This window comes from Melospiza melodia, chromosome 12 (genome assembly GCF_035770615.1).
Source record: "Melospiza melodia melodia isolate bMelMel2 chromosome 12, bMelMel2.pri, whole genome shotgun sequence".
Classification (NCBI taxonomy): Eukaryota; Metazoa; Chordata; class Aves; order Passeriformes; family Passerellidae; genus Melospiza; species Melospiza melodia.
In genome coordinates, this window is record NC_086205.1 from 15,094,780 (window position 1) to 15,113,075 (window position 18,296).

General features: G+C 42.2%; 1 protein-coding gene across 1 annotated transcript; it reads right to left on the minus strand.

The window, feature by feature from the left end:
• Positions 1-544: 544 nt before the first annotated feature.
• On the minus strand, positions 545-13,097 carry LOC134423681 (phospholipid scramblase 1-like). The gene is made up of 10 exons (XM_063166939.1): positions 12,990-13,097; positions 10,770-10,882; positions 10,059-10,087; positions 9,203-9,271; positions 7,545-7,702; positions 6,565-6,607; positions 5,296-5,516; positions 4,348-4,509; positions 3,174-3,335; positions 545-1,957 (listed from the first exon to the last, which is right to left on the minus strand). Exons 3-10 carry the CDS (start codon positions 10,063-10,065, stop codon positions 1,925-1,927), a joined length of 855 nt encoding a protein of 284 aa, XP_063023009.1. The 5' UTR covers positions 10,066-10,087; positions 10,770-10,882; positions 12,990-13,097; the 3' UTR covers positions 545-1,924.
• Positions 13,098-18,296: the final 5,199 nt, after the last annotated feature.

Below are 18,296 nucleotides of genomic sequence, written 5' to 3' on the forward strand. Positions count from 1 at the left end.
GGGTAAGAAATTGCAACTTATTCATTGCTTAGGCATTAAAAAAAAAGTAAATAATTTAAATAAAGCTAAAAATGCTAAGAAGTTGACCTGCCACTCCATGTGTCTGCTTTTGAAATGAAACTGCTCTGTTTATGCAGAACACTTGTTCTGTTTACTCTCTGCCCCCAAACAACAGACAGACTCACAATCTTGTGAGAACCTTGGACTAAGCAAGGAGCAAAGAGGACTGGAGAAACTGAGGAGGAACTAACAGGTTTTTCCTTGCTTCAGGCCACACTCCTGCACAAGGCAATTATTAAAGGATTATGAAACAGAAGCAGGCACAGGCAGTTTTATTTCCTGTCAGCTCTACACTTCTGTTGCAAGGCTTAAGTTTCATAACAGCCCAAATAAGAAAACCAGGTCATGCTCAGGAGGAGCCATATTTGAGAACATATCCATCACTCAAGGTGATGGGTAGATCTTGGCTGGGAGCCAGATGCCCACCAGGCCTCTCCATGCCTTCCCAGAGGGACAGGGGAGATAAAATATGACACAAAACAACTTGTAGGCAAAGATAAAGCAGTTTACTAAAAGAAAAGTTTATGTGTGCATAAACAAAGTAGAAAAAAAGAGAAATTTTATTCTGTACTTCCCATTGGAATGCCCAGCCACTTCCTGGGAAGCAGGGCTTCAGCATGGAAGTGATTGCTGGAAAGGCAAACACTGTAAAACTGAACGCAACACCTTCTTCCTCCTTTTCTTATCTTTGATACCCGAGCTGATGTCACAGGTGTGGAATGTCCCTTTGGCCCATTTGTGCCAGCTGCCCTGGCTGTGTCCCCTGCCAGCACCTTGCCCACCCCCAGCCTACTCAAGGCAGGTGGTGTCACTGACATAGTTAATGAAAAACCCCTTTGCCAGGATCTTTTCCCCTGAGAAGCTGGGAAGCTTCAGCTTCTCCATGTTTTGCTACTTTGGAATGTGATTTGGAGAATTGCTTACACAGCATGTGAATTGTTTTTACTTGATGACCAATCACAGGCCCAGCTGTGTTGAGACTCTGGTCAGTCACAGGTTTTTATTATTCATTCCTTTCTAGCTGTCTGATGTCTCCTTTCTTCTCTTTCTTTAGTGTAGTTTTAATATATAATTTTCTTTTAATATAATATATATTGTAAAACAATAAATCAGCCTTCTGAAACATGGAATCAAGATTCTCATCTCCTTCCTCATCCTGGGGACCCTCAAACACCATCACAAGGTGGAATGCTGGAGAGACAGAGCACTGCTCAGCTGCACCAACACACTGCTGGGCCCTCAGCAGGGCAAAGCACAGCCCTGTGAGGGCTGCTGGGGCAATGAGCTCCAGCTCACACACACCCAGGACACCACAGTAATTACATTTTACACTCACTTCAGATAGTTCTGTTCAAATGCATTACTTTGTTCTGAATGTATATATTTGATAGATAGAAACTACAGAATGTGAACACCAAGGCAAAACTACCAAAGAATACCCAGGAAAATATCAGTGTCTCCTTATTAGGCTTAGGTTATTATTAATATTGAATATAAAAGTAGTCCTCTCTTTTAGGAATCAAAGTATTATTATAGTAGTTTTAAACAACTACTATAATTAGTTACTTTAAGATTTCAGAGTTCTTGGGAAAAAAAAAAAGTTGCTATATATTTCTCTAAATGATATTATTGATCTGTGCAGATAAAGAGCCCTTATTTGAATACTAAAAATTATTTCACCACATTAAAAAAATAATAGATAAGACCATAAAGCTTTTAGCTTACAGAAATGTAACTGTAACATGTACATTTCTAATATTCTTACTGGAGGTCAGCAATTCATTGGGAAGCTGGGAGATCCATGTTCTTCTTCCTTCCATAGAGAACATCTAGATTTCATTACCAAACTCCTGCTTGCTGATGCTTAATTACCACTACGCTCAAAAAACATGAAGTCCTAAGGGGACAAAAAAAAAAAAAAAAGGCAAAGAAAACAAATAATTAGAATTCTTAAATGTGGTTCTTAGTTCTGAGATCCCCTGGCTATATTGCACCTGATGTACACCTTCTTCTAAGAAAGCTGAAAGGGTGAGAAGAAGGGGGAGGCACATTTGCCATGCCCTCACCACTTGGGTCTCTCAGAATGGGACATCCACAGAAACAGAAAGATGGTGAGAGACCAACATGGGAACTTTTAATCTATCACTAGCCACAGCTGTGCTTCCTTTACTAGGGATTTCTACCCTGACTTTGTTCAGCCTGACTTATTCCCTCTCATTTTCCATCAGACTGGAGTCCATCACAATAATGGCTGTCTTTAGTTTACTGGTGGGGGCCCCCTTTCTGTGCCTGAAAGCCCAGGGTGCTCCCACTCCCTAATGCTGCACTTGAAGCACTTGGAAGCACAGGAACACACACAGCTAAACAAAACCCTGCTCATGCTCAGGGCTGTCACAGGCTGGAGACACCTTTCCAAACTCAAGGTGCCTCACATGCTCCTTTCCTGCCTCTTCACATGCCCCTTTCCCAGCCAGCACAGAAGCAGTGCATGTTCTGAATGGTACCTGGATGCAGAACTGTACTGTACACTGGAGCGTGTTCCACACTGTTTTCAGGGAGGACAGTGAGCTGCTCTGCACTATTGACTATTGCTGAGAAGTGCTCTGACAAGTTCAATGAGCTGAGCCTCCACAGTAGTCCCTCCATTTGGAAATTGCTGCTCTGAGAGCATCAATCCTGCTCAGTTCAGTGCTTCACATGCTTCCAAAGAGAGCTGGGAGGCAGTGGGTGCTGCATTCAGCTGTCCACCAGCCCAGTGGGCTGCTTGGGCTTTGGATAGGTCTCTTGGCTATTGCTAATCTGTATTTTTCTGCTTTCACCATCCATAAATTTGCTTTCCTTTGCTAATGAGTCTGGAAGAAGTCTTCCCTTTGCCTTTTTTCAGTCCCACCAAATGTGAAACTCTTCTTAAATACAATTAGCTCTGCATGTAGTTTAGAATAAGCTTATTGTCTAAAATAATTCTGTGCTGCCTTTTGTGGTCAGTTTTACACACAGAAGTTCACAAGCTGTCGCCCACTTGAAGGAGCTCAAATTTAATTCCTTTACCATCATAATTTAAACATGGAGATGAAAAAAGTTAGTTTATGTTCAAGTATTAGTGAATAACTTACGATCAGGAAGCAAGCACCAAGCATGACAGCTTTCATTTTCACATCGAGGTCCATTGGGAATGAGATTCCAAAATTATCTGTGTCTGTAAACATTTCCCGCACAATACCAGTCCACTGCTTAGAAATCCTCCCAACAGGACAAGTCTCATCCAGAGACATCACCTAGAGTTTAATATAAAATTTTAAAAAGCACCATCAAACCTGTCTGTCATAATATTCCCAAACCCATTTTGGAATAGATCTATTTAAAAGCTTCAGACTGTTATTTTAATTAATAGAGTTATTGAGTGCAAGGGCTTGTACCAAAAGGCAATCAGACTATCAGAAAGTTGGTCTAAAGTGTCAGAGGCATGAACTTGATTCTGACTTTTGGAAGTTCAGTTCCTTGATGGTGCTGGGATACACACTCTGCTGGAAGTGGTGTCTTTTAGCCAAGACAGTGAATTAGTTTCTCTTGCCATGCATCAGGAACCGCTCAAATGAAAATTAAACAAATTTCATTCTTCTGCTCAAAAGCAGAGGTTAGCCCTCTGGCAACATTACATTTTCTAAAGTTAGAACCAGTCTTCTGGGTCATGTGAAAGATTAGCTTCCAAAATAAATTTATATAAATTTGCTATAGTTGCAACATCATTTTAAACATTAAATTGTAGCCTTGTATATCTTTTACTTAATGTCTACAAAAACAATGCTGCATTAACCAATATTATTTTAAAAGGAAAGATGTAACTCTTCACTCATTCAGCTCTGTATTTCAAGTCTAAATTAACTTACTAGTTCATTGCATGATTATTAGATGATTAAATAAGTGGTTGAAGGAAGTCATTTTAATAAATACCTGATACAGATTACTATATTTTCCTTAGAGCCTGACATAACAGATTCAAATGATTTTGCTGCTAAATATATCAATTAAGTGATTTGTGTGCAGCCACAGGGAATTCTCAGTGATCACTGACGAGTGGCTTTAACATATAATTTCTGGAAGTTTTTCTGGTTTATCTAGAGTAATTTAGGTATATAGAGAAGTCATTTGATTATACCAGCATTAAAAGATGATGTAGAAATTACTTAATATATACAATTCAATTGATAGGTAGTATGTTGAGCAACAAACTAATACCAAACTACTATCTGAAAACAGAGACATGCAAACAATTTTTACATTGCATACCTCAAAATGAACGTCCTCACAACACCGGCACACAACACAGGGGCCATTAATTTTCAGAATATCCTTTCTTTTCTCATCTTGAATGGTAAACTTTGGCAGGCAGATGTGCCAGTTCTGGACAACATAACCAACTGTTGTTCCTGGAGGTGCCTGGACTTCCAGCTTCACAGGGAAGAGAAAACCTCCAAGTGAATGATCATGCTTTCATGTGCTAGTGAGACAAAACCCACACCAGCACACAAATGTAAAACAACCTATTTTTCCACAACAATCTGGCCTTACAAAGCATTTTGCTGTGACTGTTTTCAGAAGACCACTCAGATTGCTGACCTCTTAATCAGCTTTTCCTTCAAGAAAAAAATAAGAGACTCCCCAGGCTCTGGAGGGCACAAACTACGCATCCACAATATAAAGACCAAAGTCCAGTGAAAGGAAGGCAGTGAATATCCCAAAAGCATTCAGTGAAGGCATTATAGGGTGCAGCTACTACAAATGCCTCGCAGGAGCTATGAGTAGGCTTAGATTTAGAGTTTCAGAAGTTGTATAATTCCAAAATTATGTTAATATTTTAAAAACCTCATGATCTCCTATGTTGAATGCCACTAGCGCTTTCAGAACTGTAAAATGAAAACCCTAGCTGTTAGTCTATGAAAGCTGTTGCCTTACTGTTCCATTCCAAGCGCAGATTTCAGCACCAGCCACAAGTCCCCCAACATGCTGCTCAGTCAGATTTTTCATTACCCCAATCAGAACTGCCCGGTGAGCCCAACCAAGTGCTGCAGCTCACTTCCCTCTTCCCAGACCAAGAACGCCGCACACAAATCCCACACATCTCTCTTCCCACACCTTACTGGCAAAAGCCTGACTCATTTCACCTCACCTCCTGATCCAAGATGAGGTGGTGCCTGTCTGAGGAGGAGGAGGAGGGCAGGGAGAGGCAGGACTCACCTCCTGCAGGCAGCAGGGGCAGCAGCAGGCGTCACAGCGGAGGGGTCTGTGCAGCCTTATCACCTCCCGGCCCAGGTTATCAATAATCTTCATGGTGAAGGGCCTGGCGGGCCCACAGCAGTTCCTGGTCATGCAGTCAGTGTCCTCTGCTGCAAAGTAAATCCTCTGCCCCAGGGCGTTCTTCAGCTCATATTTGTTGTTTTCTTCAAAGCCAGTCACAACTGAAAAATGAGGAAAAACCTGCTGAATTCCTAGGAGGGTCTGGTCAGACAATCCCTGCTCTTTGGGAAGGCAAGACTCTCTCAGAGTCTGTTGGAGGGAAATGATGGAAAGGACCCTCAAGCAGTGAAGCCTGATGAAGAAGTTTAAGGGAAGAAGCCACCACGAGCAAGGACATGTGGAAAAAAACTGAGATTCCCATCTGTCCCCAGTGTCCTCCCTGGCCACAGGCACCCGAATAAGCACCACCATTACCAATAACACAGCAGGGAAGGTTCTCAGGGGAGAATTGCATGGATAAGAGTTAAAGAGAGTTGTGAATTTGGGGGTGAAGCCAGAAAAGGGCACAAATAAGATCAGAATAAGAAAGCCACAAAAAACCCTCCCAGTCAAGAATTACAGCAGCACACATCAAAAACGACAAGAGCCAGGACAGAAATTTTAATTAATTTCTATAACAAATGAGAGCACTCTTATAAGTTTTAGAAAGAAGGAAAAATGCAGCAGCAACATTAGGGGGTATCTGGGATGTATGGTCTATTTTATTCCTTCTATTTGACAGACATTGATAATACACCTTGGATATTCTTAAAGCACAGAATGAGGGGAGCAGAGGGAAAGTCATTCAGTTTGCTAAAACAGCAGGATTGACTGTAACAGGGATCAAAGCCACATGCCAGTCCATGGAATTAGATGGGATATGACAAGACAGAATACAAAATCTTTAACTAAGGAAGAGAATAGAAATCATCGTTAACAAGTAACATTGGAAACGTGTGGCTTCATCTATAATTAGCTATATATCAACTATAGCATTTATAACCAAGATTATTCAATTGCATTGCTGTGTATCTTTTGAGATATGGAACCTGCTGAAAATCTTCTTCCCTCCTATTTTTCCTTCCTCTCTTCCACTCTTCAGGACTTCTGCATGAATTTAGGCAGGTAATACAAGAAAGACAAAGGTGGTAATCACCTTAAAAATAGTGTCAAAGAAAGCCTAAACTTCACTGTTCTTGGGATTATTAGATTTAAATACTTTGTACTTACTCTCAAGAACTTCAAGTTGCTGATGAATTAATATCTGGTCAATCTGGTCATGGTTGAAAAATTAAACAGAAGAAACAGTTAACAAGTTATAACTAAAAAAACTGTAGTTTCATTTTAAAAAAAAACTGCTGTTTCATTTTAGACTGTAGAGGCAGATTATCTCCCCTTTAAGCTCTGGAATAGCTCACTCCCCTCCTTGGCCTGTCCCCTGCCAGGTCAGCAAAGAGAACTCCAGGGCACTGGAGCTGATGGGGGAAGCTGAACCCAAACTGGTTTGGTGACAGCACACGGGGCTGACACACCTGCGCTCCCGTCAGGACTCAGAGCCTCAGGGAGCTCTCACATCATGTCCCAGAGACTCCACACAGACAAAAGCAGGAAATGGGGGTATTGAGTAGAAGCCCAGCTACTGCTCAGCTCTAAGGAAAATTCAGAGGCTGCTCTCCTCACCAGTGTTTTTTTGGGGGTTTTTTTTGCCTTTTTTTTTTTTTTTTAAGCACTTTGCAGAACTGGCAACAATACATCAGTATTAATCTTTCCAGTGCTGAGATGAACTGTATTTTACACTACAAAGTCATATTCAGTAATGTGGAAACAATTCTTATTTTGCTATTAGCGTTCTCTACGCTGTGAAGTCTGACTGGCAGCTCTACTAACAATATTAAGAGGTGTGAAGAAAGCATCACATAGAAAATTAAGTGCTTCTAATGCGCTAGAGTTTCCCATATAATAGGCATTTATTCTATGCACCTTTCATCCTGTAGCACCCTACTTTCCAGAAAGATACTCCATGAATAAGTGCTGCATCTCTAACAGGTATCTCTGATTTAGACAATAGAAAAGGCTCCACTTAGCAGCCCACAAGCAGCAGCCTATTCAGTTCCAACATAGCCAGATGCTTTATTTGCTATTTCATGGATGCAGGCTGCTTCCCAGAGCAGAATGCCTCATCTCTGGGCAAGAGGGAAGGGTGCAGGTACCTGTGTGAGGTACTCCAGTCCAGGAGGGCAGTTGGGAATAGAAGGAGGGATTGGCATCCAGATTGTCCCATCCATGGTGGGCTGGCTCTGGACAGGTGGGGGGACGAATCCTCCTGGGAACGCCATGGGCTGTGCCTGGAATCCATAGTTCCCTGCACCTGTGACATTTGGCATGGTAGGAGAGATATGGTCATGAAAGTTATGTGTTGGAAAATAATTGCCCTGTCCATATTCAAAAGAGGAATTTATTCACTCTTTGGAACTATGGAGATCCTTATACCTTATTTATTTCAGTTATGAATACAATAACTCTAATAAAGGGAGTTACACTGCCATGGGAGGTTCTGATGCCTCACACAAAATCAAACCAAATAAATTAAAAAAATGTATAGTTCTTGAATAGAGAGAAATTTTATTCACATAGACACAGTCAATTAAAAAACATAAATAAATAAATGAAGGTTATTTCTAATTAGAGAAGAAAGAATACTTTAAATTACATTAAAAGCATTGGCATTTATGCACTGTCAGTTGAGCAAATGAGGAATTTTAAGACCGAGTTTTCCTGGAACTATACCTTCTAGTTTTGTGAAAGGAAATGTCCTTTTAGCAAAGTTCATCTACAGTTTTCAAACCAGTTGACTTGAAGACTTTCAGCCCACATCTGCTCAGCACCAAATTTCATAATACATTACAACACATGGACCAGTGCACGTGAAAGTTCAGGCTGTGGCCACAGTGCCTCAGGTGATGTAAGGTGGCCACATCACCCAGCCCAGGGAAGAATCCCTTGGGAATTCAAAATCACTTTTATGACTGAGCACAGGCTTTGCAAACCAACTACCTGCAGCTGTTGTGGGCAAGTGTGTGCACATAGAATTACTCAAAACAACAATGCCCCTGTGACCTCCAGGCACAAGCAGTGAGTGCTTGCTCCCTGCTACAGCCAGCTGTACTTACAGACCTCAGAGTGCCTTGTCCCAGGATGCACAAGCTTTAACTTATGAACAGCACAGTAACTTTGGCCAAACATTTTGCTTTTTACCTCTGACTTATGCTCTGAGCCTGATTGTTAGATATTTATTGTGATTTGGTTCTTCAGAAAGAAATCACTGCCAGAATGAGAGAAGCTGTTCAGGAGAGCTGCATTTTGAAGCGGAGCAGAAAACGAGACAGAAGAGGAGAGAGCGAGTGAGGGAAAGCATATGGTGTAACCACCTGCAAAGTACAGCAACAGAGTAAGAAATAGGAACTGAATACATGCAGAACTCCAAGAGAAAAACAATTCTTCACTTCTGTATTTCTAGAGGAAAATAAAGTGAAATACTGAAGTAACATGGTAATTAAAAAGTCTGATTACCAGTAAGAACCTGCTGCACACGAATTGCAATCAGTAACATCCAGCAAACCTGCCTAGCAAACTCCCCACAGTGACCACTGAGGAATACCTGACATTTTTAACTCCTACCACTGCTTAGCACATACTAAAATGCAGAACCACAAAGGAAAGAAATGACCTTTCAGCAAAACAGAAGTTAAAAGAAACTCTATAGAATTAATTGCAGAAAAGTAAATTGGAGGCGATCACCCTTGTCCAACCCCATATTCCCTATGCTTATTTCCTAATGGTCTCACAGATCTGTAACCAAGCCAGCTACCTTGGTAAGGCCCAGGGACCTGCTGAGGGGAGCCATAGGGCACTCCAGGAGCTGTGGCAGGTGGAGGTCCTGGAAGAATGAAAATACATCCTGAGTATGGATCATATCCTCCTGCCCTGGGTGAAAGATCCCCAGCACTGACTCCTTTTCCAGAGTACAAAATCTAGGCAGCTGCTTTCTGTACAGCAAAAATACACATCAAGATCATATTTATGAGCAATGCAGGCATAAAAAAAATTAATGGAGTTCTGGTCCTTAAAGCACAGAAAAAAGACAGGTGCTGCACAGGACGTCAGGAACATGTCACAGAATCAGAATTGTTCAGCTGGGAAGGGACCTCCTGAGATCATCTAATCCAAGCAGGGTCAGTTCACTCTGCCTGCAGCAAAGATGCTTTTGTTCATTGCTATTTAGAAAGAGGCTTGAATTCAAAGAGCATTGCCAGAAACTGACAGCCTGCTTTCCAGTACAGAAAATGGCAGAGAGCCATTCCCCTCTGTGCAAAACCTTTTCTCCCAACTTCTTCAAGTTCAGATTACAGTAATGCCTCACCAGCAGATGAAGAGTGTTATGGACTTAAAAACATTTACCATCTTCAGTTTTTAATAATAAATAACTTGAATTTCAAGATTACTTAATTATTTATTATTTTTGCTTAACTTCAGAAATCAAGATCTGAAAATATAAGCTCTACATTTTGTAAAATATTCCATTTTAAAATGTAAATAATTTCAGGTTAAAACATTCATACATATTTCATATAATTAGAAAGTAAGCTAACAGCTAAGCTAATATTGCTTGAATGTGCTGTCTTTGATGTTAGCAAAAGTTAACATTTTGTTTATATTTTACTCACCTTGCATTGCTGTAGATCTGCTTGTAGCTCTGCAAAAGAACATTTTTGTCTCATAATTTTTAAATATACTTTCACATAAGATCTATTCAGAGTTCTCTATTATTGATAAAATATATTTTTCTCTCTAAACTGTATGGGAAAATGAAATTACAAATACAAGCAAAAATAAACTTAATCTCAGCTTCCTTCTAGGCTATGTCTCAACTACTACTGAAGTCTGAGTTTTCTATGCCTACAGTCATGCTTTGAGTATCCTGAAATCATCCTCAACTCAGAAGAGCATTGGGATGTGCAAGACTCCACTGGGCAAACATTCAGAAATATCCTGTAATTTCACATGAACAATTTACTGCAGTAATTTAAGGGCAGCTGGCTCAGTGTATTGATGTTGCCCACAAAACGTGCTCAGGCAAACCCTGGAGCAGCCATGCTACCACCTACTCAGTTCTTCAAGCTATGCCCTTTCTCTAGTGGTAATACTAAATAACACATATCCAGTATTTGCCTTCACAGGATCACAAACTTTGGTTACCAAGAGAAATAAATTAAAAAAAAAAAAACAAAAAACAAAAACCAACCAAACAACATAGCTCACAGCAAGAAAAAACAATCAATCAAACAAACAAAAAAACCCCAAAAACCCCACTAAACAATCTAACGCAAACCTAACCAAAATAAAACTACACACAAAAAACCCCCACTTACTGATACCTGCTTAAACCTTGAGACTTCTCTCTTTCTCTGGGGTAATAAGTGAAGCAAGGCAACAGCAGCAACTGCTATTACAGACAGATCCAAGACAGTCAGGAGATCCAAGCATGGAACTGTAAAAAAGAATGGTACAGGCACTAATTTTTAATAGAATTGAAAGCTTTAAAATAAAAAATAAATCTAGTTGTTCTCTAAAAATAATCCAGTTCAAGTTAAACCATGAATAAAATGTGTCTGTTAATGATTCTTCTAACTGCTTCATTTCAACGAGGATGGTTGGTCAAAGCCGGGAAGTGAAACTGAAAGCAATTCTTCCCTGTTTTTCATTCCCTGAGTAAAAGCAGCTCTCACGGGGCGATGTCTGATGCTTCTGGAATGTTATGCAGATTCAGTTGCTCTTAAACCATTCCTTTTTAATATACTTTTTCTTCTACTTTACTAACTCTACTAGCAAAACCACTGTCCTGTTATGCATACTTTAATTGGGTTTTACTCATAGGGTAGATTGGATTGTAGTCACTGTATGAATGGAGGAATACCACAAAGTATAGAAGAATAAAACTAGCAAAAGATCAGTTTATGCAGTGAAATGTTCCAGCAACATGAACTTCAATGAAATACTGAGAATTACAACTAAACCCCTTGGTAAAGGGAGAGTAGAGACAGAATCATGTGATTTATTTAAAAGAAAGGCTTTGTCCAGAAGCCAGAATCTTTCATTGTCCCTACAACCACACACACCAGTCACTGTACAATCTAGGATTTAGAAAAGGTTGATATGCTCTGTAGTAGGAAGCAATAAAGATTTTACAAAGCTCAGCCCTCATTTTTTTATCTGATCACTTTCTCATTTTCAGAACTACATAACACAGCTACATGTCCCTAGCCTGAGGCATGTCACTAAATATGCTGCAAGTAATTCAGACGTGTCATAATTATGTTAATTATAGGCCTTCTGCCCTTTATCAGAAAACCAGAATACTAGCACGACAAGTAGATTCATTTCTTTTCCAGCTCACTAAAATGTTGCAAAGAGCGCGTTAATGTAATGTAAGCTCCCAAGCACAAACATGCTTAGTTATACAACAAGCCAAGCCCTTTCCAAGATTTCCAAGAAGTTGTAATATTCAAAAACCAGGAAGCTGAATAGCAAGGAGGCATGCAATAGTTTTCCTTTTGAGGCTATTTTTTTTTACATTGCATTCTATTAGACTGTTCAGTCCCTGGATTTGAACCCTGCCGATGGAGTAACAGTACGCTTAAAAAATCATCTCGACGATTTAATTAAATTAGTTGGTTTTAATGTTAAGAAAATATTATTCGGAGAATGAATTACTCTTTTTTTGTTGTTCTGATGGAGCAGGATACCCTCTCCCTTACAGTGACTTTCCTCCTGGGAGCTGGGAGCGTCAGTTCCCGGCAGCACAGCCCGGGGCTCAGGCTCGGCAGGAGCAGCGATGCGCCCCATCCCCGGCACAGGGACCAGCGATGCGCCCCATCCCCGGCACAGAGACCAGCCGGCAGCAGCGATGTGCCCCCTTCCCGGGTACAGGGATCAGCGATGTGCCCCATCCCGGGCACAGGGACCAGCGATGCGCCCCATTCCCGGGCACAGGGACCAGCCGGGAGCAGCGATGTGCCCCCTTCCCGGGTACAGGGATCAGCGATGCGCCCCATCCCCGGGCACAGGGACCAGCGATGCGCCCCATTCCCGGGCACAGGGACCAGCCGGGAGCAGCGATGTGCCCCCTTCCCGGGTACAGGGATCAGCGATGCGCCCCATCCCCGGGCACAGGGATCAGCGATGTGCCCCATCCCCGGGCACAGGGACCAGCGATGTGCCCCATCCCCGGGCACAGGGACCAGCGATGCGCCCCATCCCCGGGTACAGGGATCAGCGATGTGCCCCATCCCCGGCACAGGGACCAGCGATGTGCCCCATCCCCGGGCACAGGGATCAGCGATGTGCCCCATCCCCGGGCACAGGGACCAGCCGGGAGCAGCCGCTGCTGCCTCACCCGAGGGGCTCTCCGGGACAGCCCGGGCAGCAGCAGCCCCTCTCCGAACGCATTCCCGGCCAGCCCGACCCTGCTCTGCAGGGATCAGTCCTAACCCACCCGCGCTGCCCAGCCGGACACACGCGGGGCTCCCCCTCGGCGGCGCTTTCCTGCCCCAGCCCCGCCGATCTCTGCCCTTCCCGTGAGGAAAGCCCCGGGATACCTGACGGGAGCGCCGGCAAGGAGCCCCGCTCGCTAAGGAGGCTCCGCTGTGCCCGTGTCCGTCCCGTGTTCCCGTGTCCGTCCCGTGTCCCCGTGTCCGTCCCGCGTCCCCGTGTCCGTCCCGCGTCGCTCGGCAGCTCGCAGCGCTGCGAGGCAGGGAGCGAGGGCAGGGCTGGCCGCAGTTTCCTGTCCGGGGCCCAGCCCTACCCAGAAACGCCGGTATTTCAACAGCTTGGCTATTCGTGACAGTTACTCTTTCCATGTCTACGGGCAACAACGCTCATTCAGTCCTTTTACAATCAATTAATTAATTAATTAATTAACTCAATTTCTGCCGTTTAGTCAGCAACATCACGTTGCATAAACGTGATAACGCCAAGTTCTATATTCACCCAGAAAAAAGAACAAATGCATCTGGCACAATTTTACCGTGCTTATAAGGCAGGACCTCAGGAGGAAAAACATATTTATGTGGACTTCATAGTTACAGGAAGAAGAATGTACAACAATGAATTGTTTGGGAAACAAAGGACTTGGGGAAAGTTGGCTCGCCCTGATTAACAGCTCTGATGAACAGATCTTCTGCATCCTCTTTTGTACATTCATGTACATAGATTGGAGCTGCTGGTGTCCACGTATGTCAAAGGAAAGTTTCTTCAAAGAAAACTCTATTTCATGTAAACCACATAAATCTGATCACAGTAATTGGTGCATGCATAAACCCAAGACTGGGGATTCAATAAGTGAAGGTCACCTTGTACATACTCTGTAGTGTTTGTCTTCAAACTCCCATAAACAATATGGGAGTTTGAACAAGTCCCATTGAACTTTCCATAAACAATATTAAACCAAAAAAACCCCACCCCAAACTATTGTTCTAGCCCTGCACTGGATTTCACCTAAACACCAGATTTGACAAGGATTTGAGGATTTTATTTTGCTTGTTTCCTCAGGTACAGAAGAATCTAATCTAAAGCTGACCAGCATTTTCCCACACATCTGCACTGAGTCCACTAAGAGGATTAATAGCAGACACGAAGAAATTGGTTTTAAACATCTCTTAAGAAATAGGTATAGAATTATTTTGACATGGTTGGAAAATTATAAATACATGGAAGCTTTTGATACTACCCTTCTTTCTTACAGGAACATAGCATAGTTATATTTAGCTTGGTTCAGACTTATACACTGAAATTCAAATTGTATTGCCAAGCAAACATGAGTTTTTGACACAGAGATGAACAACATTTCTTAGATGAGAATATCATTGTCCTACCAGAGAAAACAAAGATAGCAGCATATCTCTTCCTTTCACAAGTCTATAAGTAGGGAAAAAACTTATTCACCTGTAGTGGCAGAAAAATGATGCCATGATTCACAGAATCCAAAGTAATTTATCAGTCTTTCCCACATCAAATAATGTCTTTTCTTATCTAGCTAGGATCATTGATGTAACTGACAGTCTGTGCTTTTCTCTTAGATCAGGGGGTGGAAATGTTCAGTACCTTTTAATTTTGTCCAGTGTGCAGATTTAATCAGCAGGGAAATGCCTAAAACATTAAGAAAGAAAGTTGGAATTGTTTCAGGAGAAATAAGAAAATGACCATGCTCCTAGTAATTTCGTCTTTTAGGTTTAAGCATGTTCACCTGAAAAGAAACATTCTTTGTAGATTCTTTACCCTGATTTCTAGGATTTCTGTGTTCCTTATGGTCTGGATATCTCTACTGCTTTAAGTTCTGATGCTCCTGATGTTGGCTCCTCATCTGGTCCTGTGGTGCCCAGCACCAGAAGTGGGACCAGTTCCTGTACCCATTTCTCATGCAGAGGTCTCCAGCAACCTGGAGTTGGGGTGATGGAAGCAGCTCTCATCTCTCTTGCTAACATCCCCTCACCAGCTTTTCTCTCAGTGCTCAGGCAGGACATCTCTGTGAGGGGACACAGGAGGAAGTTCATTTCACTCAGGGCTGTACATGAGAGCAAGCAGCCTGTGTGCAGCTCAAACGCTGTTTCACCTCATTTAACCTCAGGCATGGCATTGTTTGCACTGCTAAAGGAAATAAAAGTGGTTACCAAGGGGTTTGCCTTCCGTGTCTGTGGACACAACCCCAACAAAAGGCTCCCTTCTCCAGTGTTTATAATCTGGAAAGCAAACCTGGAACAGCAACAGGCATTGGAGATGAAGAGGAAAATAAGCTGAGTAGTTGTCTTTATAGAAAAGACATAGGATATGAGGTTTGAGGCACAAACTTGAGGGGGCTACCAGGAAATAAATTAAAAGAAAGAACAAAAGAAAAAGAAGGAATAAAGGAGAAAGAAAGAAGGGACAAAGGAAAAGAAGATTCTTCTCAGTGGCAGGCCAGAAAAAGCTCCTGAGCTGCACTGGCTGGAGCTCCAGCCATGGGGTGCAAATTTCTTTTTTCTGCTGTTTGCCATCCTTCACTTGTGCACATTTTGGGAAAACTTTTAACTGTAACAGTAATAATTCCTTTATCTTTAGCTTACAGTGCTTAGGCTGCACTCGTGTGCAAGTGGTTATCTTACCCTTAGAAACTGGGCCTCAGCAATGCTGCTGGAAGGTGATTTAAACATGCAGAAGAACTGGCAGGAACGTTTAGCATGTCTGTATGAGTTTGGGGAGATGAAATGAGTCTGAATCATTTACACAGGTTTAAACTCTGCTCTCTAGCTGTGGTGTGGGGGTTAGGCAGAGAGATCCCCCTCATGCCCCATGCTGAAAATAAAAGCGATTCCACTTTCTGATGCTGAAATTACAGCGTTAGTTTTATTCCCAAATTTGATGACAAAGTGATAATGACCTGATACAATTTTCACAATATTTAGAACTTGCTTGGAAAATTTAGATTTCAAAAGACTGCCTCCAAATAACTATTCACATTTAAGGAATCTTCTCCAGAACCAGTAAGTTATTTTCCTTTTTTCCATTTATACTATATTTTACATCCAAAGTAGTAGTGGTTCTGAAAGCAGGTAGGCAAATAATGTAGTGTTCCAATAGGCAAAATCTACATTTTAACACTGCATGATGAATCTAGTATGAGCACACCACCAGTGTGACAGACAGGGTGTCCACGCAGTAAAAGGCAGTTTAAATCCAAGCATTTAAAAAAAGTACATAAATTGCTATTCTTGGTATTAGTGTCACTATTACTTGTAGTATTTCTTTGATGTGGAACTGGGGAAATGGATTCCACCCTGCTAACACTTGATAGCCATCTGACATCCCCTGAATCTCAGTGTAGCTCTCCTTTTGTCTTGGTAGTTAATAAAATATGCATTCATGAAGCCAGAAGAAGCAGCTAACACATCATCTCTGTATTAAAGATTTGCAATTGAGAAATTGCAAACAGGCCTGTTCACTTACTTGACTTCATTTAACAATGTCAAGTCAGTCATCAAGCCTGCAGTCTAACAAATGAGCGCTAGGTTTTCCTTTGAGAGTGAAACTGGGTGAAAATGGGTTTAGTATTGTAATGTTTTAGTTAATTCAGCATCCAGATAACATCAGTGGACAGTTATGACTTCCGAACCACATAAAGTAGCATCCCTTATATTTTTATGTATCCTGGGGAGCAGCATGTCCCCCTGTGCTGTCACTAACAATTGTAATGATCCCTCACAGAGGAAAAGCAATTCCCGCAGAGCTGTCAGCCTCACCATCAGCCCTTCCTCAAGATACTCCAACAGAAGGGAAAAACAACAACTGAACAACAATAGAAGCAATACCACACACTTGGTTTTGCTACTGAATGTTTTTGTGCCACAGCAATTTCCTTCTCAGCCTGAGAAGGGAGCTAAATAAAGTTTTACTGCTGCCAGTCATGCAAGGTTTTGAATGTCAGCGCTGCAGATGAACCACCATAAGCTGCTTTGCAGTTGGAAAATGGGATATTGGGAGGAAAAGAGCAACTCAACATAAAGAAATAGGCCATTACAGTTTACAGCATTTAGGATTAACTGTGGTACCAACAGTTTAAAATGCAGCTTGTGTAAATCCTGTTTTCTGCTAAAGGGATATTGCTACTGCAAACAGGTACTTACAGGGAACATTTTCCTAGGCATGAATTTGTTCCTAAAAAGTACAAATAATACCAGCCTAATTAGTGAAATACACCAAAAAATCAAGTCAGGACAATCCCATCCTGGGCAGGCATCCAGCTCTGTATGTCAAGGCTGGCACTCTGAACTCCCAGGCTGCTCAGTTATCTTTGTGGTTTTTAGGGCAGATGGGAAGCCAAGTTCTTTCATTTAAGCACTGATGCAGGCGAAACTGAATCACACAGCAGCAGTGAGATGTCTGTGGTCCTTGAACTCTCCCTCCCTCCCTCCCTCCAATGCCCTTTCTCACAAGCACATACCAAGTGTGGGTGGGATTCACTGGCCAAACTGCTCCAGGACCAACATTCCTGCACCACTGTTACTGGAATCATATAAAGCAGCTATGGCAGGACACCACAGCCTTGAGCTGACACTCCCCTTTGAAAATGAACATAAAACAAGGAAGCCTGTAAGCAGCAGCCCCCTGCCATGGTGCCATGGGTACCAGGAGTCCCCCTGCACCCTTTGCCCATCCTGCTCACCAGTCACACCTCTCTGAGCACAGCAAAGAATGCAAAGCAGCACTCAGCCCAAACACTTTTATCAACAAGAGGACAAATAGAGAGAGCAATGCTGATACACAGAACCAGGCTGAGGGGAGGATGTTTTTCAAACCAGTGAAGTCCAAGTTAATGTGTTTCATAACAGACTCATCTGATAGAAACGTACTGGGACCTTGAGGCTTCTGTTAATTAAGAAGATAATTAAAAAGTTGTAAATGTAGGACCACTAGATCTGTAAGAGTTTATGAGGTGAATTTACAGCTCAATTAAGAATGAAAATTGAGGAAGCCCAGCACTAGGCACTGCTTCTTACACAGAGAGCTGGGGGATTTCAGAGAAAGGAGAAAATGTACGAAAAGGAAAATAGAAAATATTTACATCAGATATAAATCCTGTTCAATATTAAGACTTAGTCACCCATGTCAGGTACTGTAAACTCTTTCCTCACACTGATTCCCTGGGATGTGGAATAATCACACATGAAGAAATTGCTCATCAAGGCAGTGGGCCCCATGGTCAGGCCAGAGCCACTTCCCAGAAATCCTGAGCACAACTTTCAGGAGGTTCACATTTAGTCCTATTATTTCCTAAATCAAGTTTGCCAGATTTGTTACTCCCAGCCCAGAAGGTTTTTCTCCCTGGTTGCTGTATCATGCAGTATTATAAATTGTATTTGCCATCCAATCTC

Excerpts from the sequence above, each read along its gene's own strand:
- LOC134423681 (XM_063166939.1), bottom strand. Across the intron at positions 3,336-4,347 it reads GTGAGGACGTTCATTTTGAG|GTGATGTCTCTGGATGAGAC; the intron begins GTATGCAATGTA and ends ATTAAACTCTAG. Across the intron at positions 1,958-3,173 it reads TTGGTGCTTGCTTCCTGATC|GACTTCATGTTTTTTGAGCG; the intron begins GTAAGTTATTCA and ends TTGTCCCCTTAG.